Source organism: Vulpes lagopus, chromosome 5, assembly GCF_018345385.1.
Source record: "Vulpes lagopus strain Blue_001 chromosome 5, ASM1834538v1, whole genome shotgun sequence".
Taxonomy (NCBI): Eukaryota; Metazoa; Chordata; class Mammalia; order Carnivora; family Canidae; genus Vulpes; species Vulpes lagopus.
The window spans coordinates 51,438,500-51,465,138 of NC_054828.1; the positions used below are offsets into that span (position 1 = coordinate 51,438,500).

Here is a 26,639-nt window from a genome sequence, read left to right on the forward strand (position 1 = left end):
GGAGGCTGAGCTGCTCACGGGGCTCGGGGAGAGCGGACTCGCGGTCTGGTGGTCCACCTGCCATGGAGCCAAAACGGATCAGGGAGGGCTACCTGGTGAAGAGGGTAAGCAGAAGAGCCCCCCACCAGGGTCTCGCTGAAGATGGGGTTGGGGAGCAGTGGGGCGCAGCCTGGGGCTCTCTACTCGCTCACCTTAGCAATGTTCTCTACTGAACCCACTGGGCTGGTGCGGAGAGCAGCGCGGCAGGTGCAGCAAGGGAGGGGGCCCAGCACCGGATCCACGGATCCACGGCATTCTGGTTCCGACAGGTGGACAATCCAGCTCAGGCACCAGCGCAGCTTCATCTTGCGGGGATGAGAATTCTAGACTTCTAGGTGGGGGCCTCAGCAAAATCTACACCGTGATTTAGGAAACTCCTGTCAGGAGCTGCATGTGTACATTGTGCTCGAAGACTCGCACTCTTCTGCTCTAGACGTTACTCAGAGAGATTATTTCTTTGTTACTTAAATTCCCCTCCTCCGTTATTTATTTATTTATTTATTTATTTATTTATTTATGGAGGAGAGGAAAGAGAAGGGGATTAAAGAGAAGCTGGTATAAAGACACAGCAATCGTAGCTGATCTCTTGGGCCGTCTCCTAAGAATGGGTGCATAAAAAACCTTACCTTTGTCTTAAGCTGGGCTCAAATCTCTTCATTCAGCATTCTGGGTCCATTTATCTGCTGTACTGCTAAGGTAGGAGGAAGTACTTCTACAGTTCAGGGGACAGGGACCCAAGATCACTCAAAAATGCTTTCGTCTCACTGGCTATGGCATGAAAAAATTGAATTTTCTTAGCACCGCTGGTTTTTCAACTAATGCCGGGGGCATGTCATGTCGTTGTGTGAATTCACACGCGGGGCTGGTTGGCATCCTGTGGGCAACACCTCCGTGAACAAGTGTTCTCACAATGACCCCAGTGGGCCCAGCGCGTCACAAGTAGACCGAGCTCACTACAGTCTTTCAGATGCTCGGCTCTTCAATGGAGCGAGCACCTAATGTGCCTGTTTTAGGTCATTCGTGGGTTTAACATTTTAGCCCCAAATGCTCTATTTGTGAGCGGGTTAAGCGGCACACATGGTTGCCTGATTCTATTTTGACCTGACGCTGGAAGGGACATGACATCACCTGACCTCATTCTCCCATTTCCAGAAGAGGAAACTGAGACCAGGAAGCTGGGTGACTGCCCCCAGGTCACATGGCTGTGACAGTTGACAAACCCACTTTCCGGCTTGGGTTTTGACTCATGGGGCTGAACTCTGCCCCCTCCACCACGATTTTCTTGAAGTCAGTGTAACGTGGGTTAAGGTTTGTAACGTATCTGTGGAAGTGAGAATCGTAAGTGGTGCCGGAGAAGAGAGGAGCCCGGGGATGGTGTGCTCTTTAGCTCACGTGGCATCTCTAGCTATTGTGAAAATTCCTTTGGAAAATTGGAAAAGACACACATATACACGTGCAGAGGTGTGCATTTTTTTTTTTTTTTTTGCAATAGGCGTCGACCATTCCCTTTGAGTGTTGAGTAATAATCAAAGTTGTGTTTCTTCCCTGGTTGCTTGACCTACTATTTGGAGAAGAGCAAGTGAATGGAAACATATTGCGGTGAAAATTGCTGCTATTTAAGTTTGTATGTTCACATTTTAAACTCCATAAATTAAAAAAAAAAACTCCATAAATTACAAAAAAATATAGAAGACTACATCTCTACTAAGTGAGGCCGCCTCACTAGAAGATGGGGGTGAAAGAGTTCGGTTTGCCAGGCTTACAGATTTATTTACATTAATAGTTTTTGATCAGCGAGAGTACTTCTCTCAGATTATGGCCTATTAAAGCCAATTTAAAAAATGTACCCAGGTTAAGGCATTAGTGGAATTTCATATTGACATTTTCACACGTTCCATCTGCCTCATTTTCCTATCTATAATTTACATCTCCCGTAGTTTTTGCATTTTTCTCTGGGACCTTTTAGAACAGTCTTTGTTGTACTGTGCTAAGATTCTCTAATTATCATTTTGAAGGCATGCTTGTCTCAGAAGTACTCCCTTCCTTGGCTATAGGACTGCACTTGGAGCCAGAATTTCCCAGGAATGTTTTTGGACGTTCAGTTTCCTTCGGTTACCTCATACATACAGATTAAAAACTATAGGTGTCAGGAACCTAGTGCGTAGTAGGTGCTACGTATGCAACCATGATTATTTATATTCGTCTTGATATGCGCTTCAGTAGACGAAGGTCCTTTTCTAGTTGCTAAGAGGGACATGCACTGGTTCTGGGTTGGTTGCCAAGGTAATAGTGAAGAAAAAACCATAGAAATATTGCTCTGGCAAGGCGGTTGGATGCCTTCACTGTGGTTTTTGATGTTAGGGCATGACAAGCAATAGTATATGAATCTCCCTTCCTTTATTTTTTTCTCTGACTCAGCTTAAGGTACCTGGATAGTAATAAAGGACATCCCTTTCCCTATATCTTGGTTTGTAAAATAACTTCATTGGAGATAAGATGTTTTGAGTGGCAAAATACAATATTAGAAAAGCTGGTGCAAGGATGTCGTTAAGTCAGAAATCTTGGGATCGACGGTCAATGGACTGACTATGAGATGTTCCTTTTTTTTTTTTTTATTCTGTGCAGGGTGACCGCTCACATTTTACAATTCCAGTTTCCTCCTTTGCCCCCTGCCTTAGGTCTTCAAATAAAATGAGAGTTCGAGAAGGAGGAAAAATACATTATTTTATCCCCTTGCAATTTTGTCATTCTTAGTAAGACCTAGACCTCCTTGCCTCAGGATCTTGTCACTTTTGACTTTAAGGGGGAAAAAAAAGAGCACCTAGAGCTGACCAGACAGCAGCGGCTTAGCCACTGTACGAACATGACCTCGTTCAATCCTAATCACCTCTGTGATGGTATCCTTATTTCCATTTGCAGGCCTACCCAAGCCAGCGAAAGGGAGATTAGATGAATTTACCAGAGCTCGAGTGAGGCCTGGACAAATTGTACCGTGGGCCAGATTGGGTTTAGTGACCTCAACCTCCCTTTCTCTCTGCTTGGGGGTTAATTCCAACCAATAAACCTAGACATCTTTTGGACGTCCTTGAGAGCACACTGCCGATCTGGATGTATTTGTAATTGTTCGTAGTAAAAAAAAAAAAAAAAAGACAGAGGAGCAGTTTCCATGCAATGAATAAGCTGGACTCCACCGAGTCATGTCCCAAACTAACCTATTCTTAGAGGTTAAGGGAGCAAAGTGATGTTGGCAGATCGACAACCAAACAGCAGGCACTGCGTTCAGCAGGGCGGATCCCAAGAGCAGCTTCGGGATTGGGGTGCTGTGCGAGGCTGGGCCAAGGCGCAGGAGTTGGGGCGGCGGGAAGGAGAAGGGTGGGAGGTGCTGGTGCAGGAAAGCAAAGGGCCGCAGAAGGCTGCGGGGGCAGGGGGGGGGCGGGGAGGAAGAGAGCCTCGGGCGCAGGGCAGCCCGAGAGCCAGGAGGCCCAGCCTAGGAACCCTTCGCCCAGCTACCTTACCTTCCGGACACACCACCATCAGGGGTCCCCAGCAATTTGCATTTGTCGATTTGTCACCCTCATATCGGAGGGTGGTTACCAGCTGGTCCTTACCCTGCAGCAAAGAGAGATGGGAGCATTTAATGTTCATAGCAACTCAACCCAGAGTGGGCCCAACTATTATCCTTACTTTTCAGAGGAGGAAACTGAGGTACAAGGGAGGCAAAAGGCTTGGCCCCAAAGCACCCGGCTGTTAAGTGGTGGAGCTGCTCTGTAACTCAGCGGTGGCCTTGGGGTCGTGGAGGGCCAGGCCTACCTGGTGCTAGTGGCACCGGGGGCAGTGATTTTCTTCTCCGGAGTGCTGTTGCCGTGGTGGATGGTGCCCGGGACAAGCCTGGGTCCGAATGACTTCACCCCGTTGTCTACACACCGTGGAATCGTATCTGTCTACATGGTCACTGTTCTTTGAGCCCCTCCTGCCAGTTAGCCACTGTGCTAAGCCCATCAAGTACAGTATCTCAGTTAACCCTCGCAGCAATGGCAAGTAGGTGCCGTATTACTTTCATTTACAGGGGAAGAGACAAATGTTTCGAAAAATTAAATGACTTGACTAAGGCCACACGGCCTGGAGGAGGCAAAGTTGAGATTTGAATGTAAAGCCCTGTGACTCCGGAAATCACTCTGTTGAGCATTTGGTTGGTGCCATTTCTCTATTGCTCGCCTCCTCTGTTTTTATTGAGAAATTGTCCAACTTGTTTACTCATGTAGAAAATATCCTACTGAATAGATTAGTGTCCTCGCCTTCGAAGAACTTACGTAGGTGCCAAAATGACCATTTATCCGGGATGTCATGCGAGCGATTTCATGGATCGGTTCGGAAAACGAGGTGATTAATGATGTAGCAGCAATAAGGACTTAATTCAATGCACCATCTACCGAAGCTGACACGCCCCCGAGTCGGGGAGGATAGGTGAGGCCTCCTCACAGTTCCACCGAAGTCAGTTACGGAGTTTTCCCCGTAATGTAATTTCCTTTCTATTCCAGCTAAGCATCAACATCAATGTACGAAAGGAGAAGTCAGGGAAAGGGGAAGGAAGTGAAAGGGGGTGTCTGCACTCCGTGGGAGGCGTCTGGGAGGGGCTCGACACCACATTCAAATTCCCCTGCCCCGTAGCAGGGAGTCGTGGCTTCTTTCAGTGAAGCTACACAAACAAGCGTGCCTCAGTCGGTGCAGTGGTCACTCTGACCTGGAGCTGTCCATCAAGGTGCCCCCACCTCAGGGTGGGAACAGTGTAAGCAGAGCCTGCCTCGGGCACCTGGGCCGCCCCGCGGTGGAGCATCCGCCTTCAGCTCAGGCCGTGACCCCTGGGTCCTGGGATCAAGCCTCACATCAGGCTCCCCGCAGGGAGCCTGCTTCTCCCTCTGCCTGTGTCTCTGCCTCTCCGTGTCTCTCATGAATAAATAAATAAAATCTTGAAAAAGAAAAAAACAAAGAATCTGGAGATTGAAAGGAATACTGAGTAGTTAAGAATTTCGTTGAACTGTGGCTTACACTTCTTAACTAATTCACTAACAAGCACGCTGGAATACCTCTTGCGACGGGGAACTCACTAATTTAAATTTCTCCCTTAAGTTATGCAGCAAACTTTTTATTTCTTTTCAGAGACCTCCACCTGTTGAGCTTCCAAGCAGTCTATATTAATGTTTCACACCTTTGAAGACAGTCCTCATCTGCTCTGCTTGGCCTTGCTTATCTGCAGCTTTGAGGTTTCCTGAACATGAGGTCATTTTCCAGGTGCACTTAGAGGCACAGAATTACAGGGAATAGGGAGTATTCATTGGATGCTTACCGTGTTCTTTTAGCTGTTGCCCTAAGCAAGTTCCATGGAGTAGTTCATGTCACCTCCCAATAATGCTAAGAAATAGGTTGTAGCATTATTCCCATTAGCCAGATGTGGAAAATGAGGTTTAAAAACTTGTTCAAGGTCACACTGCTAGACTGTAGCAGAGCTGGGATTTGATCCTGGGCTATTCAGATCCAGATCCATGGGCACCTACTGGAAGTCCTCCATCTAAAGTTACAGTATCACTTTCGTCACTTTGGATTCCATGCCTCTATTTATATAGTCCTACAATGATTGAGTTTTTTTGACAGCCCACATCAAACTGCTGACTCACAGAGCTCCTTTTTTTTCAAATGCTATTTCCCCAAAATCATCACTAGTACATTTTTATATATCTTTCTAAAAATCGCATTAAATAAAAAGATCGTAACTTTTTAAATTTTAATTTGCATTTCTTCGAGTGCTTTTGAAGCAGTGCATTTTTTATGTTTATTCAATCCAGGCTTTTCTTCTGAGAATTGCCTGTGTATGTCGTTTGCCCATTTAAGAAGTTAGGAGTGTTTGTCTATTTCTTATTGATTTTAAAGAGTTCAAAAAAATATTGAGAATATTAACCTTTAGTTATATGAGAATAGGTTATAAAATCCACACGTTTATACGTGTTTTCCAGTTGTTGCAGGATTTTTTTTTAATGTGTAGAGGTGTAATTTTATATATGGCCAAATATCTTGTCCTTTAAGATTTCTCCCTTTGGTGTCAGGTGTTGTCAGACTCTTGTGCACTAAACTGTAGCAGTCCCGTGATGATGAGCAGTTGTTTGACCCGAGATACTAAATCTGACTCAGCATCTAACACCTGCCTGTTGTGACTTGAAATTGTTTAGATTTTGGCCTATAATGGGAAAAAAACAAAAAAATGCTCTCTATATGTATGAAATCATGAAACATATCTATTATGTATCTATAAAATCATGATATAATATGATTTAGATATATCTTATGATTATTTATATGATTGCTTTTACTCAATTATAAATAAGTCCCTATGTTTATGATTATGTAATGTACATTATATATTATACATTTATGATATATTCACATATATGTATATATATATATATTTGAGCTTGTATATATGGCTAGCTAAGTGGTCTAAAAATTTTGATTTAGAATCCAGAATTACTTGGTTATGTAAGAACAAAAATGATGATGGCATCTGAGGGAAAATGGAAAGAGCATAAAATCGAGAACCAGGAGCCTGGATTCTAGTCGCAGTCCACATCAACTGGGCAGGTGGTCTAGGCCCAGTCACTTAAATGGGCCTCAACATTCTCACCTGTAGGATGAGAGTGTCGGCAGGTGATCCTAAATGCCTTTCTGGCTTGGATGCTCCTTTTTTTTTTTTTAAATTGGAGTTCAATTTGCCAACATATAGCATATCCTCGGATGCTCCTTGATCACACTTCCATGTGTGCTATTTGATGAGCATCAAGAGGCTTGGGGACAGAAGGGGTGAATAAAGGGGTGGCTGAGAGAGGTGCTGACAGCTAACTCCAGTGAGAAGCTGCAGTAATAGCCACGAGGAGAGAGCACACACCAAGTGCATCACCCCAACCTAATTAACCACAACCAAGCCTGGAAGAAAGTTTCCACTTTATAAATGGTCAGATTTCTTTTGTTTTATAGAACTTCGGCCTCCTGGCTGTGCGTAATGAGCCCGAATCCCAGGGGACACATTCTCCTCTGAGTGAGTTGACAGGGTCCCTCAGGCTGCACTTGAATTAGGAAACTCAAATGAACTCATGTTGAACAGTTGGCTCCGGAGTAGCTGTATTTTAATTGTCCACAGAAGGAATGCAGTGTTGGCTGACCTCTCCCAGTGTACCCCAGTTCCAAGGTCAAAAGCCCTGAGGGACTGCAGCCGTTATTAACCTTTGGTAGGCCTGAGGTAGGATATAGAAGTTTGAACTTGAAAGGCATTTGCAGTCATCTAGCCCAACTTCTTACTCCTACCTCCGTGAATGTATCTTTGAATATTTTCAGTTTTTTCTTTTTTAAAAATTAAATAGACCTCCCATATTTCCCTAAAAGTATATCCTGAATTTCACTTTTTTATTTTATTTTTTATATATCCTGAATTTTAATGTATAATAGTGTCATGTGTTGTTCATTTATTTATCATTTTTTTTCAATTATTATGAAAAATTTCAACCCATAGAGAAGTAGGAAAAATAGTAGATTACCTAGATTTATCAACTGTTAACAAAAGGATGCATTTGCTTTCTCTCTCCCTACCTCTGTATAAACTCTCACACACACACATTTTTACACTGACATCCTTGAGGAAAGGTTGCAGGCATCATGCCACCTCACACCTGAATACTTCAACATGTATCTTCTAAGAATTAGGGCATTCTCCACAGCTTTCCAAATTGGATGGACAATTTTGCACTCCTGCCAGCCATGTATGGGAGTTCCGGTTACCATCCTTGCCAAATCTTGCTCTTCTTAATCTTTTTAATTTTAGATACTCTTGTGGGCGTGTACAGGTATCTCATTTGGTTTTGATCTACATTCCCCCGGTGAAAAGTGATTTTGAACACCTTTTCAAAGGCTTTTCGGATATTGTATTTAATACAGTATCACTTTCAGTTTTTTCCTGTTTAAAAAACAGATTGTATTTTATTTTTACTAATTTGCAGGAGCTCTTTATATTCTGAATATGAATTTCTTTCAGATAGATGTAAGACAGAAAGGCATTTGACTGACATTATTTCATGTGTCTGACATTGCCTATTTTTTAAAAAGAGAAATAATCCAGTGTTAGTATGGAGAGCTATCCTGCCTGTGCAGAAAAGAGATACTGTGCCCTAATTTAAGATTATTTTTAAATTAGACTAAAACTAAGGAAACACTTGGACAAGCACAATGATAGTCCCACCAGTATTTATCTTTGTTACATAAATAGTCTTCCTTTTGGGCAACTGGATCTATTTTTTACAAATACTCTTTGTATTTTAAGATAAGCAGCAGGATCTGCTGGAAACTGGATGATAATTCTACTTTGTGGTAGTCATGACAGGGCGACACCACGGGTTCAAAGATGAGAAGCAAAAAAAAAAAAAAAAAAGATGAGAAGCAAAGAACCACTTCCTTTTCCAAAGTTCTCCCATAATATAGATAAGAAAGAGACTTTCTTGATGTAGTCAGAATGGCTAATTTATTGCTATGAGTGTGGTTGGCATTAACCCCAACTGAAAACATTTTAAATAAGGATTTTCCTAAGGCCACATTGACATGGATAGTCTCACTCTGTCCTCCTAGAGCATTTTGCAAGTGATTTTCATATAACTTATTCATGCTCAGTCACAAGGTGGCTCTTTGAGTTTCTTCTTGATGTTCACACCCAGATAAAATCTGATCAGACCAAAGGATGGAAGTAACTGCAGCTAGCATGTCACCACTTATGGCTTCAGTCTCAATTGACGCTCAAGATAGAATCTATTTGCCATCCCTAAGTGGAATGAACACAGGGGCAGGGTTGGGAGCAGAAAATGAGCCACAGAAAGCCAGACTGAAGCGCACAAGGAGAATAGAGAGCCGTACCGTAATCCCTTGGTAATGGCCCCTGGGAAGCTGAAGGCCAGCTTGTGCACGTATATACATTTTCTCTTAAAAAAATTCTTAAAAAAAATTTCCATCTGAATGGCAGTCCCCTTCTTCCCTGAAGCTGCTTTCTTACCAGCCTGGTCATACGAATGTGCATCATTTGCATCCACTCTGGCCAAAGCGAGGCTATTTGCCAAGTTATGCTCCGTTATCGAACAGTTTTGGAAAACATCATTGCGTAGCTCTTTTTGTTGTCGTTACAGGGAAGTGTGTTCAACACCTGGAAACCCATGTGGGTTGTACTGTTAGAAGATGGAATTGAATTCTACAAGAAGAAAAGTGACAACAGCCCCAAAGGAATGATTCCCCTGAAAGGAAGCACACTGACTAGCCCTTGTCAAGACTTTGGCAAAAGGATGGTGAGTCAACATCGTTAGCCACAGTGGACACCTTGCCATGCACTGACCTTTAAGCCTGCGCACAGCCTGCAATGGGAATGGTGCTCCCTGGGTCTGTCCCTCTCACCACCACCCACATTCCACCCTGGGCATTTGGGTTTCTGTTGGCCAAGCACTTCCAGAATGGGGTTGCTTCATAAGGGGCCTCGGCTCTTCGAAAGGAATCATTTCTAATGGGATGTGCTTTGATTTTTAGTTTGTGTTTAAGATCACTACGACCAAACAGCAGGACCACTTCTTCCAAGCAGCCTTCCTGGAGGAGAGAGATGCCTGGGTTCGGGACACCAAGAAGGCCATTAAATGCATTGAAGGAGGGCAAAAGTTCGCGAGGAAATCCACCAGGAGGTCCATTCGACTGCCAGAAACCGTTGACTTAGGGTGATTTTCTGTGTTTGCTTTACTGCCCCTTTCCTCATCCCCCCGCCCCTGGCTCCCCATTATGGAAAGCTCACAACAGATCCTGCTACCAGGCTTGCTTCGGTCACCTTGGAAGGCTGTATCCACTCTTCCAAGTTGATACTGGCGCTTGGTATACTGAGGTGTTTCCATGAGTCTGAAGGAGAGTGATCATAGCCTCTCCAAGCTCTAGCAGATGAGGAGAAGAGGCTAATAGAGAATAAATTCCCTCGTTTTGGGTAATCTTGGCAGAGAGAGAGAGAGAGAGACAGAGAAAGAGAGAGAACGCATAAGTGCATTTATGAAGTAGCCATAATACGGTAGCCTTGAAAGTAAGGTTCAGGATCTCTAGATAGGTCGGGGCTATGTGTCCAAGCAGGTATTGTTTCAAGTTCAAGGTCATGCACTTATACAGCCAACAAGAGCCAGTCAGGGTGAATATCCATTCTGGGCAGAAGCTATTGGTGCCCTAACTTGGTTTCATGGTCTCTTATGTTTGCTGGTTTGGATTAGCAGGTGATAGTTGCTGCCTGAAGGTTTTCAAAGGCTCACGGGTAAATTCAGCATCGACCAGTGGTTGGGGTCAGGGTTTTTTCCTTCCTGCATGCTCCACATCTGCTACTACATGAGCCTCTTGCCCTTAGAATCTCTTCACTTGTTAGTTTTGCTTTTATGTTGAACATACCCTGAAGCAGGAGCCCTGGTAGGAAGAATTCCATGTTGGTTGCTTAACACATCCAACGAGGATTCTGTTTACAAAATGGGGAGAATTTCTGGGAGAGGAGAGAAGAAACCCCTTCTGCAAGCCCAACACAGGTCTTAGCACGTCACAGGGATTTGATAAAGTCTGTGCTTTGAGCTTGGTGAGAATAAGCACCTTCCCTCACCAAGAAAACTTTTTGGTGATGACCCAAGAGGCAGTGCCCGGTGCAGCTAGGGTTGCTGGGAGCGGCTGTCCAGTGACCGTGTCTGTGGCTGCAGCTGTCAGTGCTAAATGGGAATGATCCTTGTGTTCTGTGCAGCCACAGGATACATGAAAGTGGCCTTCTATTTTGCTGTCTGCAATTTCTCTGGCAAGGCCATCTTTTGTTTATTATTTCAAGTAAAAAAAATGAGAACTTGCCATCCCTCATAATTTTTAGAGTAAAAGATAAGCTTAGTCAGAACATTCCTTTCCTTGGAGGCAATTATCAACAACAGATGGTCTCTTGAAGGACTCTTAAAGAACTGACACATGAGGAGTGAGGGCCATTAAAGATCTAGAATGTGTATGGACAATTGGCCCTGAGAACCTGCCATCTTAGCACCTCACAGGGGCAACTCTCTACTCAGGTACTAGGAGTTCAATTACCAAAGAGCTTAAAGAATGTAAGAGATATTAAGTACTTTCCTGGTATATTTTGCTCAATGCTATATAAGCCACAGAGTCACCCAAATATGAACCTGACCCTTTGCTTCTGTTCCAATGGAGATACTAGGCTCAGGGGCCACCTGAGAATGGGGGAAGCTTGTGGTCATGGCCAGCCTCTCCAAGGTGGTGACTCCCAGAGAGGATTCGCCATTCTGGAAAGTTCCCCACTCACCTGTCTGTTTCCATCTCTGCACAGTGCCTTGTATCTGTCCATGAAAGATATCGAGAAAGGAATAAAAGAACTCAATCTAGAGAAGGACAAGAAGATATTTAATCACTGCTTCACAGGTAAAAGGCCTTGCAAGTCTGAAATGGGGCACCTGGGGAAGGCAATATAGAGTTCTCGCTCAGCCTCACATGTGGGAGGGGGCGTGAAGCGTGGTGGGCGAATGGGGTCATAGAACACAGATTGGTGAACATAAGAAATTGAACTTCGCCAGGATGGAAACAGAAAGAAAGGTGGAAAAGAACTCTGTTGGTCAAGCTAAAGGTTCAGAAGTTCCAGCTAATCAATCAAAGGGTCTCTCCCCGACCTCCACTCCCTAAATAAATGGCATGATATTGAAATAGACACCGCCTTGAAACGAACTAGGGGTGGTGGAAGGGGAGGAGGGCGGGGGGTGGGGGTGACTGGGTGACGGGCACTGAGGGGGGCACTTGATGGGATGAGCACTGGGTGTTATTCTGTATGTTGGCAAATGGAACACCAATAAAAAATAAATTTATTATATAAAAAAATAAAAACTGATGAGAATAAGAAAAAAAAAGATGATAAACAGGAATCAAGGTATACAATGAAAGACTTAAGTGAAAATGTTAGAGATGCTTGAGGCTGTGCAGGGTCAGGCAGGTAGTGTCCTGAGTTTAGGTAGATGGCGCAGAGGTTAAAAACATGTTCTTTGGAGCCAGATTGCCTTAGTTCAAATCCTGGCTCTGCCACTTACTTGCTGTAAAACCTTAGATCGATGACTTAGCCTCCCTGTGCTTCACTTTTGTAGTCCATAAAAAGGGGATCATCCTAGGGCATCTACTTCATAGGCTTGCTATAATGCGTTTGGGATGGTGCCTGGTACACACTAGATACTATATGGTGCGAGCTCTCAGGGTGGTTAATATGAAGAGGTCATATGTCTGCATGGACAATTCTGAGTTCAGAAAAGAAAGAACCTGAGAAAGAACTCAGGGGGTAGTTGGGATGAATATAAATCGGTGCCTAACTTTTACCCAAAGAGTTGGTGGCATTTCATTAAGTATGGTGAGGACAAAGGTATGGGGCAGAGATATCCAGAACATGCATCCGGGAAAAGCAAATGACCAGCTTGGTGAGGCTCATAGTTCATCAGGGGGCCAAATGGGACATGCACTTTGCGGCTAGATTGCTAGAAGCTGGGCATTGCCTTACTTACGGTAACAGAAGAGATCAAGAGAGGAAAACTCTAAGAAGACACAACAGATGTAGAATCTGAGGGGTTAAGCAGTCAATAGATGATTCATGAAAATGGTCCAGGTCAAAGTCAGAAAGGTAGAGTGTGATGTGCAGTGGCAGGGCAGTATCCAACGGGAATCAGCCTCGGAGAGTAAGGTTGTGGCCTAATAGCATCAGACAGTCAGGGCTGACATTTAGGACGGAGATTCCAAGCTGTGGGAGTGATAAGGGAAACTGCGAGAGCAAAGCAGGGCCCTGACTCCAGCAGGAGTGACGTCACTAAGGCAGATCCTCTAGCAAAGGAAGGGGACAAGGAGGAGGTTCCGAAATAAATGCGGGCACCAGGTCTAGGCCATACTCATTCCCTGTGCAGCGTGTTCCTGACTCCCAGAGTACAGGGCTGGAACTTCTCAAGTCCTGTCCACTGAGGCTCAGGGTGGGTCTTAGAATCCAGGTGGGGTCAAGGTGTCATGTGGGAGCCTCGTGGTCTCGGTGGAGAAACAAGACTAAGGCAGAGACTGGGACTCTCGTACTGCTGACATGTGACGGAGGACCTTGAGCGGTGGACGATGGGGAGCCTGAACTGGTCTTTCCAAGCTTCAGCACACCTGACCGAGCACACCTGGGCTCCAGGGCTAGAACCCTTGGGCGACGGGCCATCTCTGTGTAGCTCAGGCCTAACATCACTTAAACTCACTGGGCCCTAATTTTCTCATTCTCCAGTGAGGTCTGTCATTACCGCCCCAACTCTTCTAGAGGCTCACTCTGAGGCCTAGGAGCAGAAATGCAGTGTTAATGAGTTTATCCTTCTACGAAAAAAGTGGGTAGAAAGCCTTTCATATACAAAATTCCTGGAAGGCTCACGAACCAACTCCTGTTTCAAAGGTTAGCATGTCCTGCCGCTCTTGCTTTGATGACGCAGAACTTGTTGCCTGTTAGGTTGGCTCGCTGGTTGGCTCCCTTCGTACAGAACAGGCCATTTTTTATTTATTTTTATTTTTTATTTTTTTTAATTTTTATTTATTTATTATAGTCACAGAGAGAGAAAGAGAGAGAGGCAGAGACACAGGCAGAGGGAGAAGCAGGCTCCATGCACCGGGAGCCCGACGTGGGATTCGATCCCAGGTCTCCAGGATCGCGCCCTGGGCCAAAGGCAGGCGCCAAACAGCTGCGCCACCCAGGGATCCCAGAACAGGCCATTTTTAATACAAAGCTTTATTGTAGCCTGCTGGGAACCCAACTGACGGGTCAGTTCCCTCTTCTGGGTAGTTTCCTTGTCTCCTCTTGGCAATCCTCTCTTGAGGCAGCCGTTGGATTAGAGGACTTCTCACTGCCAGGCCTGCAAATGATGTGATCAGGATTTGCAATGAGTCTTCATGCCGTCAAAGCTCCCCGACTCACCTCGTGCCTTCCCCTCTCTCTCTCTCTCCCTCTCCCTCCCTCTCTCTCTCTGTCGTTTAGCCTTCTTCTTACAAGCTCTGACCTCCACCCCCCAAAGGGGCTGCTTCACGCCTGTGTGCCTCGGTTCCCATGAGCTGCTCCCTCGGCCTGTGCAGGTTCCCCTCAGCCCTCGTTGCGTGTACCTGGCAAACACATACTCATATTTTAAGCTTGAGCACTGTGCTACTTCCTCCCTGAATCTTTTCCCACCAGTGCCCACCAGCGCCCCCCACACTACCACCCCTTTCGCCCCACCTTCCTGCAGATTTGACCCTGTAGCTCTAGGGCGCCACACCGGTCCGCAGCAGAACGCTAGTCCCAATCCTTAAGTACAGCCCATCTCTTCCTTTTAGATTCCCCGGGGAGCATCCCCAGTAGCCATCTCAGCACTTAGCACCTAGTGGATGCTCAATAAGTGTCTGCTCATTTATTTATTTTTTATTATTTTTTAAATCATTTATTTATTTTTTATTTTTTTTAGCATCTGCTCATGAACAGAGTCAATGAGTGAGTCAGTAAAACCTGTTTCTTTGATGCATGTGTTGCTCCTTAAGGAGCATGTAGATGCTCGTAAAAGCTCTTTACAAGATACCTTTTGTTTCCAAGAGTCTATCCCACTGATTTCACTTTTCCTTCTTGGAATCACGGGGAAGACGAGACAAGTCAGACACGTGGGTACTCTGGAGCTCTTGAGGGGTAACTGTCGGCGGCTTGTTCTCTGGTACTTTGGTAGCGCGTTAACCTTCCTTCTGCTGGTCCCATCCAGGAAACTGTGTCATCGACTGGCTGGTGTCCAATAAGTCCGTTCGGAATCGCCAGGAAGGCCTCATGATTGCGTCCTCGCTGCTCGGTGAAGGGTACCTGCAGCCCGCTGGGGAATTGTCCAAGAATGCAGCGGATGGAATGGCTGAAAACCCTTTCCTGGACAACCCTGATGCCTTCTACTACTTTGTAAGTGAGAAATGCTACCCGCTTACTCTTCCTGTCTTGGGGGCTGCCCCGCGCACATTGTGGGTTGATTTGAATTCACACCCACATGTGCAAACAAAGGACCCAGCCCCGACTTGGCCCCCTCTGCAACGCCTGCTGTATCCAGTGACTCACTTTGAAGATAAATGTTGTTTCGCTGCACATTGTTTTTAAGTGGACGTTTAACACTTTATTCTTATTCTAAGCAATAATTAATTAAAAAAAAAAACCTATTAGGCCCTAGTACATTCCAGGCACGTTCCTAGACAAAGGAGACAACAGCAGTGAAAAAAAGAATAATTGGGCAAAAACTGTGGCCCTGAGGGAGCTTCCTTTCTAGAGGGAGATCTGTAAACTCACGATGTGCCAGTTGTATTTTGATGACTCTTGACACAAAAAGTGTTTCTCCACGTCCCCTCGCCCAATCATCTTCCCTCCCTGCCCCCATTCGTCTTGTTTATCTTCCGCATATGCGTATCACGGATTGGGAAAGGATACGTTGCACAATATGGACCTAATCTTGGGCCATATAAGAAAGGCAGCCACTGCGGATTTCTAGGGGGATTTTGGCAGTTTTGTTTCAACTTGGGGTCAGAGCACAAAAGTTAGGAAAGTACTTAAGAGAACCACGTTCTTACAAAAATGAAGTGAATATCCCCAAGCGAGTTTCATTTCACTTGGGGCAAGTTCCACTGTCAGTTTTTGTTTGGTTTTGTTTTTTTTCCCAGACCTTTGATCTGGTTGTTTATAGCCATTTAAATGTGGGATTCTAAAAATACCCACCCGAGCACCGCTTCTTCCTCTGCATGATTCATTACCTGCGTGTAGCTGAGCAGGTCCCAGTTCCCTCTTGACCTCAGAACATGAGGCTGGATGGACACGTCATGCTCTTGGTCTCCTCAAAGTCAAAGGGGCTAAACAGTAAAGATCATAATGCAGATTGTGTCACGCAGTGTCTTGTAAATTAGCCAACTCCGCTTCTAAGGACTTGGCCATGAGGCGCCCAGAGGAGGAAGGCTTTGAACAAGGAAGAACTGTGCTGAGCTGGACTTGGAACATAGCTTGGGGAGCCCGAGAAAAGGAAAGTCTAGGTATCGCCAAGGTCACACTTGGGTGGAGATGAGGAAGCATCTAGAAGCAAGGACAAGCAGCCAGAGACAAGACACGGGGGAGGGGAAATGAGCGGGCCAAGAACAACCTTTATTTTATTTATTTATTTATTTATTTATTTATTTATTTAAATTTTTTTTTATTTAATTTTTTATTTTTTTATTTTTTTCTATTTATTTATGATAGTCACAGAGAGAGAGAGAGAGAGAGGCAGAGACACAGGCGGAGGGAGAAGCAGGCTCCATGCACCGGGAGCCTGATGTGGGATTCGATCCCGGGTCTCCAGGATCGCGCCCTGGGCCAAAGGCAGGCGCCAAACCGCTGCACCACCCAGGGATCCCCTTATTTTTCTATTTTTTAAAGATTTTATTTATCTACTCATGAGAGAGAGAGAGAGAGAGAGAGGCAGAGACAGAGGGAGAAGCAGGCCCCATGCGGGGAGCCCGATGCGGGACTCGATCCTGGGACCCGGGGTCATGACCTGAGCCGAAGGCAGATGCTCAACCGCTGGGTGCCCGGGTGTCCCGCCAAGGACAACCTTTGAAGTTTAGGTTGGGGTAGGAAGGAGCAAAGGAGCCTACTGCAGTCGCTCCTGCAGGGAGGGGGAGGCAGAGAGGAAACTGGCAAGTAGCCACCTGCCGAGGCTGGTGACCACATTGAGCGCTCGGTGTCCCAACAGCCGGACAGCGGGTTCTTCTGCGAAGAGAATTCCAGCGACGATGACGTGATTCTGAAGGAGGAGTTCCGAGGGGTCATCATCAAGCAGGGCTGTCTGCTGAAGCAGGTGCGTGCTTCCCCGCCCCGTCTTCTCGCCCTCGCCAGGCCTTTTAACTTCTCCTTCCCAACGGCTTTGGTTTTGTTCGGCCAAGTCCTCGGCCCCTAGACGGGCGGGCGGGGCGGGAGGCGGGCAGGAGGCCGGGCACAGGCGCGGCTCCCAACGGGCAGCTCTTCTGTAGCCGCATCGCGGGGCAGAGGTTTCCAGAAAGAGGTGCCCTTCTCACCACCGGAGAAGGAACCGATGGGCCAAGTGCTTGTCCTCGCCTACCCGTCGTGGGGCAGAGTGGCCCGGAAACAAGGAGAAGCCAGCGTGCCCCCGGGAGCGGGGCTCACGACCCAGACTGTGGGGGGACGGCGGGAGCCGGCCGGGCCAGCTCGGAGCCCCAGCATCCCGGGAGCAGGGACACCGCGGGTCTGCGGGCTCGGCGGCCGTCGGGGGAGGCCGCGGGCGGCTGCCAAGGCCCGGGCGCCGGGGCAGGAGGATGCGAGGGCGGGGGCCGAGGAGACGTCGGGGCCAGCAGCAGCAGGACCAGGACCGGGGCTGGCCACGGTGAGAGCTGATCCCGGCGTCTGCGCCTCGGGGCCAGGCGGGCCCTGGGCCGCAGGGGAGAAGCCCCGGGCTTGGGCTCACTCTTAAAAACAGGAACCGGGGTGGGGTGGGCATGAGGTGTAGACACGGACTTGGAGTTCCTCAAGGGAAGCGGGGCGCCCGTTGGGAACTCCCCTTCACAGCAGGCTTTGAGAGGACAGGGCCCTGGGGGAGGTGCAGCGAGGGTTTGCAAAAGAACGTGCAGGGGATCCTGACGTCGGGACGCGGTGACCCCGGCCAGGTTAGAGGGAGACGGAGGACGGGGCCGCTCCGATCCCGAAGGCTCTGGCCAGCACCCGTGCGCCGCCAGCAACCTCCGGGCCTGCCCAACGTTGCCGTGTTCCCGGCTCTTTGATTACAGGTGCCACAAGGTGGACTTGTTATTTTTTAAAGATTCTTATTTATTTATTCATTCATGAGAGATACAGAGATAGTGGGAGAGGCAGAGACACAGGCAGAGGGAGAGGCAGGCTCCATGCCGGAGCCCGACGTGGGACTCGATCCCGGGCCCCCGGGGTCACGGCCTGGGCCGAAGGCGGCGCTAAACCGCTGAGCCCCCCGGGCTGCCCCTGAAGGTGGATGTTAAGACAAGAGGAGCTTGGGAAGGAATTTTGTGATTTCCCTATTTCCCCGATTCCGCCTGTAACTATCTTGCTGTCAACCGCGACTTCCTTGAGTCGGTTGATGGGACGAGGCTTAGTCTAGAGTCGAGGGAGCCCTGAGGAGACGGACCGTGAAGGCCGAACGCGGGTAGACGAAGCCTGGGCCGGACCGTGTCAGGTGTGGGCACAGCACCCCAGGCCATACCCCGGCGTCGAGACACGGTCATCTGAGGGTGTGTGGCAGGCGGCGGGGACTGGACGCAGGCGTGCTGCTGGGCTCCTCCTCGCCTTCCTCTACGTCACCTTTGGTAGCTGCAGTTTAGCCGCAGCTGGCCCGCTTGGCACACGGTCGAGTCCGCCAGGGACCTGTCAAAGACGCACCCAGGCCGATTAGGCCGGCGTCTCGGGATTTCCGAGCTCTGCAAGTGATTCTGCTGTGTGGGGCCAAGGCTGAGGACCACAGAGCTGGCCTTTTTCTTTATTTGAAGAGTCATCCCTCTTAGCCACCTTTTAACAGAAACAGAAATCTATGTGCATTCGGAAATTTTGCTCTTTTACAATATTATTTCCCCTAATTTGGGGGAGTGGGGAGGGACAGGGAACAGAAGCCTCTTCTATTTTGGTTGACGGCCTGCCTCCTTTAATGTTTCCATCCTCTTAGCTCGGGAGTTTATAACCTGGTTCCTATCAGACTCACCTGAGGGGATTAAAAAAAATTCTTCGAGTATCATGAAGCGAAACCGCTCTGTGTCTGCTCCTGGGAGTTGGCCGGGGTTAACGTGTGTAGGAGGCTCATGATGAAAAAGGACACCTGTGTCCCACACCTCACAGGTGGGAAGTGGCGGTGTCCAACTGGAGGTCAGTCCTCCCCCCATTCTTCCTACCTCCCCCGTCCCAGAGGAAATAATTCTACTCGGGGGATGTAGCAAGTTTGAGGATGAACGATAGTGATTTATGTTCAACGTAATCCCTTTAATCTAATTCATTCTTTTATGAAAGAATGAATAAAATATCTCATTCGTCAACCATGTGTATGTAGGTTTTCTGATGAGGAAGGACAAAGCATTAGGTGTCTTTCTCCTATCTGTTGCGTAGTTCAGCATCCCTGGTCTGTAATAGATAATGAACCTTTGTAGAGCAAATTTTAAAAAATATTTTATGTATTTATTCATGAGAGACACAGAAAGGGAGGCAGAGACCCAGGCAGAGGGAGAAGCAGGCTCCATGCAGGGAGCCCGATGTGGGACTCGATCCCAGGACCCCGGGAGGGTCCCTGAAGGCAGACGCTCAACCACGGAGCCCCCCGGGTGTCCCTGTAGAGCAAGTTAAATTAAATATAAGTAGCTGGAAGATCCACAACAATTCTCCGAAACCCCAGGCATTCGTTCACACATGCCTTAACCCCTCCCAGAAATACTCATTAAATGAAAGACGACCCGATCCCTGATCCCCACTTACTAACATTAAACTTCTCTATGCGTCCCAGTCCCATCGTGGATGTCAGGGAGGGCTTAACGGCGGTCGGCAGTTGGCCAGGGTTGGCTGATTTCACATCCTCCTGTGACCTCCCTCTTCCACGATTCATAAGAACTTGTCATTCCCCCAGTGGCGGCATGAGAGACCTGAAATGTGTGCCCACAGGTCCACAGGAGGAAACGGCGTCAGGCAGACACTTTAGTAATCTCGTCTCACGGGCAACGTTAGCCAAGGCAAAGGGCAAGAATTCATTAAAGGGATTTTAGAAGTCGATGCTTTGCAGAAGTATTTTTGGATATGCTGTATGGAGAGAAATAGCTGCGTCCTCCCACAGGTCTCTGTAGCTTCTGGCTCCATCCTTCAAGCAAGTAAAAGCCTCTTTGGAGGGGAGCTCCTTGACCGAGCTTGGCCAGATAACCGAGGCCCATTCGTGGAGGCTCCCTTTAAACTCCTCTGACCTGGTGTTATGAAGGATGCGTTGTTTGCTAAAACCACAGATGCTTCACTTTTCCCCATATGAGCACGTGGAAAGTATTGGAAGATTTGTATACGTGCCTGCCAACACGTGGGGCTTGAGAATGAACGAATAATACGCGGCATATTGGCAAGATGGAAACTATACATCGTCTAGTCTTATATATATATATATAGGGAGTATATATATATATATTATAGGTATATATATATATATATACCTATTATGGAGCTCCTGGAGATATTTAAGTCATTTGAACTTTCCATGGGAAATAGTGAAATCAGGTTTTCCATGACATTTATTTATTTATTTATTTTAAAAAATTTTTATTTATTTATGATAGTCACAGAGAGAGAGAGAGGCAGAGACACAGGCGGAGGGAGAAGCAGGCTCCATGCACTGGGAGCCTGATATGGGATTCGATCCCGGGTCTCCAGGATCACGCCCTGGGCCAAAGGCAGGCGCCAAACCGCTGCGCCACCCAGGGATCCCCATGACATTTAATAAGATCGTGAGAAGCTAATGGGAGAAACTGGGTAATTCAAGGCAATTACGCACAAACATGAAGCAGCTCCTGGGGTGAGAGTCCCCGTGCCAGGCCCAGGGCTGGGCGCCGGGGGAACAAAGGTAAACAAGACCCGAGCCCCACTGACCGAACTCACGGTCTGAACGCCGTCGCCCTGTTTCGGAGGCCCAGGGCCTCCTCGCCTTCCTTCATCACGTCTGTCCCGGTGCGGATTTCTTCCCATTTCCGCTGCTGCCACCCGATGTTAGTCCCTAGTGATGATTCTACGTGTGGATGCTCGCGGTCGCTTCCTGATGACCTTCTGTTTACCTTCTCCCCCTTCCCCTGGCTTAGCTTTACCCTGGCCCGCTGGCCGGCCCTCGTGAGGTCACCACATTAATCATCCTAAAGTGTGATTTCCCGCCTCTGACTCAGAAGCTATCAGCAACAACCCTCACCTTGTGCCTTAGAGTCTCTTTCCCCTTTCCCGAATTTGCCTCTGCCGTTCCCCGTGACCCCCCTGTGCTAGCCGTCCCGGTCTCAGTCACCAGTGTCTGCACACGCCTGGCATGTTCACTGCTGCGTCTTTGTTGTCAAGTCGTCCCACCTCCTTCTCACCCATCCGACTCCTGTGTGTCCGCTGGGAGTAAGTCCAGATCTTAATGAGTCTCTTTGACCTCCCAAACCCACAATTACATATCCCACATTTAATTCCCTTGAAATCCATTATCCATACCAATTACTGCAGTTGGACATTTGCTAGTTTATACCTCTACGTGGGTTATAAACTCTTTGAAGAGGAGGGCTACGTCTTAACCTCTGCATCGCCCCTTGGATGTACGTACCTTGGCACAGCACCATCCCATAGGATACTGAAGCGGGAAGACAATCTTAGCAGCAACTAATCCAGGAGGCACATGGGGAGCTCAGTTGGCTAAGCAACTGGTTCTTGGTTTCTGTCAGATCGTGATCTTGGGGTCCTGGGATCGAGCCCCGCTGCAGGCTCTGGGCTCAGTGTGGAGTCTCCTTGTCCCTCTCCCTCTGTTCCTCCTCCCAGGTGTGCTCTCTCTCTTTCTCATAAATAAAGTCTTTAAAAACAAAAAGAAAACAACTAATCCATAATGTCCCAACACCCGAATTGTTCACTGGTCCTAGTGCTCTCTCCCTGGCAAAGACCTGGGTTGGGGCCTGGTTCTTTCTGGTGGGGGGTGGGGGTTAATATTTTACCTGGTTTTTGTTTGTTTCAAGTGCACTGAGACTTATTACAGAGCGATTCCAGGAACTCATCATTCCCCTTCTTCTGTTGATCCTGAACACAGGGGCACAGGAGGAAAAACTGGAAAGTGAGGAAGTTTATTCTGAGAGAAGACCCTGCCTACCTGCACTACTACGACCCCGCCGCCGGGGTGAGGGCCTGTGGGCAACAAACCCGTTGCGCTCAAAGCCTCCACTGCGTCTGCTAGCTGCGCTTCCTGTTCTTCTTTCTGCTTGTTTCTCTACCCATTTTTTTTTTTTACCCTCCCACGTCTTTTTCTCCTACCCTCCTCTACCTTCTCCTCTCCCCTCTCACTGGGAAGGTGTGAGGCCTTATGCTTTGAGACCAGCATAAGCTCAGGGCTGAAAGAAAACATCGCCATATTGTCATTTATTTTGGTCAACTCAACATCATTTTTGCTTTGTTTGTCCCAATCCGATATTTTCAGAGGAACTCAACCACTCCAAGTCATCGTTCTTGTTTTCATGGGCAAAAAAGTGATGATTCCTCCTCTGGGCCGGTTTGGATGAGAGCATTGAGTGAGTCACAGCCATTTGGGCTGTTGGTGACTCAGAAGAGGGCCTTTTCCTTAATAAAAGAGGCCAAGTCTAAGGTGTAAAGACAGCTCCATCTGGGGTGGGTGTCGGCCTCCGATCGCAGGGCAGAGCTCCTTGATTCCCTCCTGCGAGGGTTAGGCCGCTGTGTCAGGTGCATGGGGCCAAAGAATTCTGGAAACATGCAACAGCTCGATCATGCAACATGGCGATGTGGTCTCTCTACCTGCCCTTCACCTTCCTCCAGAAATGGAACTTGGATTGGCTTGTGTCTCTTCATCCAGCCTCCCCGAGTGAAGTGGGGGGTAGGGGATCTGGAAGGGGCTTTCTTCGGCCTCCTTCTGTTCTTACCCATTTTGATGCCCTAATCTGTGCCGGGGGGGTCTGGGCGGCTTCCGTGCCCACAGGATGAGGTATATCCGTACACTGGAAACCCTAACGAAGGGCTCCTCTCTTCTCCAGGGAGAAGATCCTCTGGGAGCAATTCACTTGAGAGGCTGTGTCGTGACTTCCGTGGAGAGCAACCCAGATGGTAAGAATGAAGTTTTGTTTGAGAGACGTGTGTCTGCCGAGGCTTCCTTCCCACCCCTGGCCGTCCGGAGCCAACAGCAATCCTCAATCAATCAATCAATCAATCAGGCTTCGCATGAAGGAATTGCTGCCTGAAAACCTGGGTGACACCAAGAGTCATTTTCTCCCACATGCTGCCCTGGCTCTCTGGGCCTTGCGGGGGGAGGAGTGGCTTTCTAGATGCCTTGAGCGCATCCTTGAGCAGTGCTGAGATAAAGCTTCCCCTCGGAAGTGGCCTAGGTGGAGACACTTGTTCCTCCTGATGCCATGCCGTCCCTTAGGGAGGACCCTGGGCACGTGCAGACCAGGGATCTCCCACAGACACGTGCAGACCAGGGATCTCCCACAGCAAGCGGGGTCTGTGCAGTAGTGAGGGGAAGGGGCACCTGCCTGCGGTTGGTTGGTGGCAAGGTCTTGGGTGAATCACTTAACGCATCTGGACCTTAGCTCCTCCTCTGGAATGAGGGGTCACCCGACAGGTCGCAAGTCTATGATGTGGTGCGCAGAATAACCGCGCCGGTGCAGGCGGACTTCACCGGGGGGCAGGTGGTTTAGACATCCCGGCCCTGGTTTTACTGTGTCATTTTGGGTCTATGGTGCTACAGAGGCTGATGGGGAAAACACTACAGCTGCAAAAGCTAGATTTTCACTACCCCTGGGTATGCTCACCGTCCTCTCCTGATACAATTATGATTTCTTATTTGATGTGGATGTTTTAATCACACTCTTGGCCAGTTCGCTATTTTTTGATGTTTCAGCAGAGACTCTTAGACCGTGATAAAAACAAGGCTGTCCCGGCGGTCCTGGGAGTGGGTCTAAGGTTTTTGTTTTGTTTTGTTTTTGTTTTTAATTTTAAGATATTTGAGTCAGCTCTTGGTTTATATTATGAGCAGAGGGAAAGTACTCAGTAGGCACTATGTGAGGTACTCATTAGAGATGGCTGATGTGCAAAAGTGAGAAATCTAGTTTGCTTGTAATGGATAAAAGGAAATGTTTGTCCTTGAGTATTTTACTCATTTATTTTATTTTATTTATGTATTTATGTATTTATTTAATTTTACTCATTTCTTAAGCACGCTCACACGCACACAAGCACACAAGCATACTCTGTACCTATCTGTAACTTATAATTATACAAGGACTATATATGATCACACAGGGATGGGGAATTTGCAAACCACACACTTAATTCTCTCAGAACACTGAAAGCATTAAGATTGCAGCCCTCGCCAAAGGAGGGAGCGCTGGGCGGCCTTTCTGGGGCGCCCGCGCCGTAATTCACTTTCATTTCTCACCAGCCAGGAAGAGTGAAGAAGAGAACCTCTTTGAGATCATCACGGCTGATGAAGTTCACTATTTCTTGCAAGCGGCCACCCCCAAGGAGCGCACCGAGTGGATCAAAGCCATCCAGGTGGCCTCCCGGACTGGGAAGTGAGACTATTCCTGCAGCTCATCGTCATTCTCCCGAAGGAACCCCATGAATTAGCTTGGTCCGGGACCTGTCCACTTCTGGGGACAAATCGATGAGTAAGGCCCCAGGGTTGTGCAGGGTTTTGTCTGCAGAGGCTCTGAATGTAACTAACCACTTGCCGCGTCCTGCTCCCCCGCGCCGACGCACGGCTCCCTGAAGCCTCTCTGTGGCCCCCACGCAGGTATAATAAGCTGTGCGGCCCGGCCCCACTGCTTAAGCTCCCCAGGCCCGAGCTTCAAAACCCAAAGCCCCGTGACGCCACCAGCCGGGGAAGTGGAAATGTCTCTAGTCGCCCAGTGGGAGCGTGTCACTGCTGTGGGCTCAATCTTGGCCTTCAGAAGGCGACGCAGTGGGGACCGGGGTCTGCTCGGGGGTCTCGGCACAAACCTCCTGTTCTCGTTTGCCACCTTCTCCTCCTCTTTGCTGTTAGATCATCTATCACGAAGAGCTTCCTTCTTTCCTCACTCTGACCCAAAACTTCCCCAAAGGGAGCGCCACAGTGGCCGCTTTTAGGTTGAAGCCTTCCATCACTGACTATGACCTGGAGAGTTCCATCTTCTGGGAAAATGACCCAAGCAGGCCAGGAGCAGCCGGGGGTCTTTGCCGCCCCCGGAGGCACGGGCCACTCCCACCCGAGGCGGGTCTGAGACGGGGCCATGCTCGTCCCCTTCCAGAGCGTTTCCCTACCATTGGTTGGAATTAGGACGGGGGACTCCAGTCCTTGAGGTTCTGTTTCGACTGAATGTTTGTAGGAAAAGGCATCGGATGGGTCACCAGGGGGGTGAGGGGCCTGGGGGCCTGGCTGGCTGACGTTTACCCCCCGAGTTCCAGAGGCTTCGGGGGCTGGATTGAAAGCCGCCAGACTGGGCTTATACGAAGGGAACGTTGAGATGACCTAAGTCTACACAGAACTCGCAGAGGTGGCCGTCCGCGCTGTGCGGCGCCTCCAGTTCTTGGGTCAACGATACTGTGGTTGTTTCTGAGATTTGGCCACGAGCCTGCTTGGGCCTCGTGAACCGATTACCAACCGGAGCGGCCTGACCCAGGTTCACTTTGGGTACCCGCCCTCCACCTTGACCCTGCCCACAACCAGGGATTCTCACCCCGAAATGAGGAAAAAAACAAAACCCCAGGTGCATGTGTGAAGGTGCATTTTCCAATTTCAGATTTCTGAGTTTAAGGGTCTCGTGAGAAAAGGAGAGCAGATTTTTCCTGATTCTATCAAGTCCTCTCTTTCCCTCTCCCGGTTGCACATAACGTCCGTGAGGCTGGTCCTACTCCCAGGTTGTCGTCTCAACGGCCTGGGCGTAGAAGGTCACCTTTCCTCCGGTTCTTTAGCAAGCACAGTAGGTTTTCTACATTCAGTGTCAAAAGTATTTATTAATATGGACTCAACTTTATGTTTTGAAATAAACGTGACCGTGTTCAGCGTCTCTTTGGTGTGATGGTTCTGATGTTTTTCACCGAGGACTCTCCTTTTCTACAACCCACTTTCACTTCCTGAGGGTAATACCTCGCACGTCAGCTCAATGACTTTAGAACATGAAAAAAACAAACAAAAAAACCCCCAAAAAACAAACAAACAAACAAAAAAACACAACAAAATCAGTCTATTCCAGGGAATAACAATACAAATACGGGGGGAATGAAGACTAAGTATCACTAATTTTTAATTCACAAGACCTTGATTATAATGCTCGGGCAAGCAGAAGCATCTATAAATGGCCATCGACTATGAAGGACACAGAAAACTCTCTACTTTAGGGGAAAATGAGTTTCCCACAGAAGGGCTGCTATGTATGGTTGAGCGAGATGTGCACGGATTTAACTCCAGAGGTGCAGCTTAGGCGACGGTCGCTCCTTGGGATTTGCATGACACGCTCTGCGAATGTGTACCCAGTGGTGCGTGGACAAGTCAAAGCATCATTATGGCTTCCCAAGGCGGGCGGTTGGTTCTCCCTGGTGAAAGGGAAGTGTCCCTTGCCAAAGTGGATTTTTAGAGTGTAGCCCTAGGCGGGTGGAGAATACAGTGCTGGCCGCAGATGTCCAGTGTCTCTCGTAGACAGACAGGCAGACAGACACACATACCGCGGCTACCGCTCCACTGGCAGGGCCCGGCTTTCAAAATGAGGAACTTGCTTAGATTAAAAATAACGAGCAGTTTCTCGGC

General features: G+C 48.1%; 1 protein-coding gene and 1 long non-coding RNA gene across 4 annotated transcripts; one reads left to right on the plus strand and one right to left on the minus strand.

The window, feature by feature from the left end:
- Positions 1–25,902, plus strand: PLEK (pleckstrin). 2 transcript variants are annotated; one of them, XM_041753984.1, is made up of 9 exons: positions 1–104; positions 9,249–9,404; positions 9,640–9,821; positions 11,447–11,538; positions 14,883–15,067; positions 16,875–16,979; positions 21,939–22,025; positions 22,891–22,960; positions 24,297–25,902. In XM_041753984.1, the coding sequence occupies exons 1-9, from the start codon at positions 63–65 to the stop codon at positions 24,431–24,433; spliced, it is 1,056 nt and encodes a 351-aa protein (XP_041609918.1). In that variant the 5' UTR covers positions 1–62; the 3' UTR covers positions 24,434–25,902. The 2 variants fall into 2 exon arrangements, with proteins under 2 accessions (XP_041609918.1, XP_041609917.1); XM_041753983.1 differs by having other exon boundaries at positions 24,301–25,902.
- Positions 19,416–21,817, minus strand: LOC121490369. 2 transcript variants are annotated; one of them, XR_005987644.1, is made up of 3 exons: positions 21,465–21,815; positions 19,626–19,785; positions 19,416–19,476 (listed from the first exon to the last, which is right to left on the minus strand). It is a non-coding gene; the product is annotated as an uncharacterized LOC121490369 (long non-coding RNA). The 2 variants fall into 2 exon arrangements; XR_005987645.1 differs by having other exon boundaries at positions 19,420–19,476; positions 19,622–19,785; positions 21,465–21,817.
- Positions 25,903–26,639: the final 737 nt, after the last annotated feature.

Excerpts from the sequence above, each read along its gene's own strand:
- PLEK (XM_041753983.1), top strand. The coding sequence starts at position 63 with ATGGAGCCAAAACGGATCAGGGAGGGCTACCTGGTGAAGAGG. Across the intron at positions 15,068-16,874 it reads CTGATGCCTTCTACTACTTT|CCGGACAGCGGGTTCTTCTG; the intron begins GTAAGTGAGAAA and ends GTGTCCCAACAG. Across the intron at positions 16,980-21,938 it reads AGGGCTGTCTGCTGAAGCAG|GGGCACAGGAGGAAAAACTG; the intron begins GTGCGTGCTTCC and ends TCCTGAACACAG.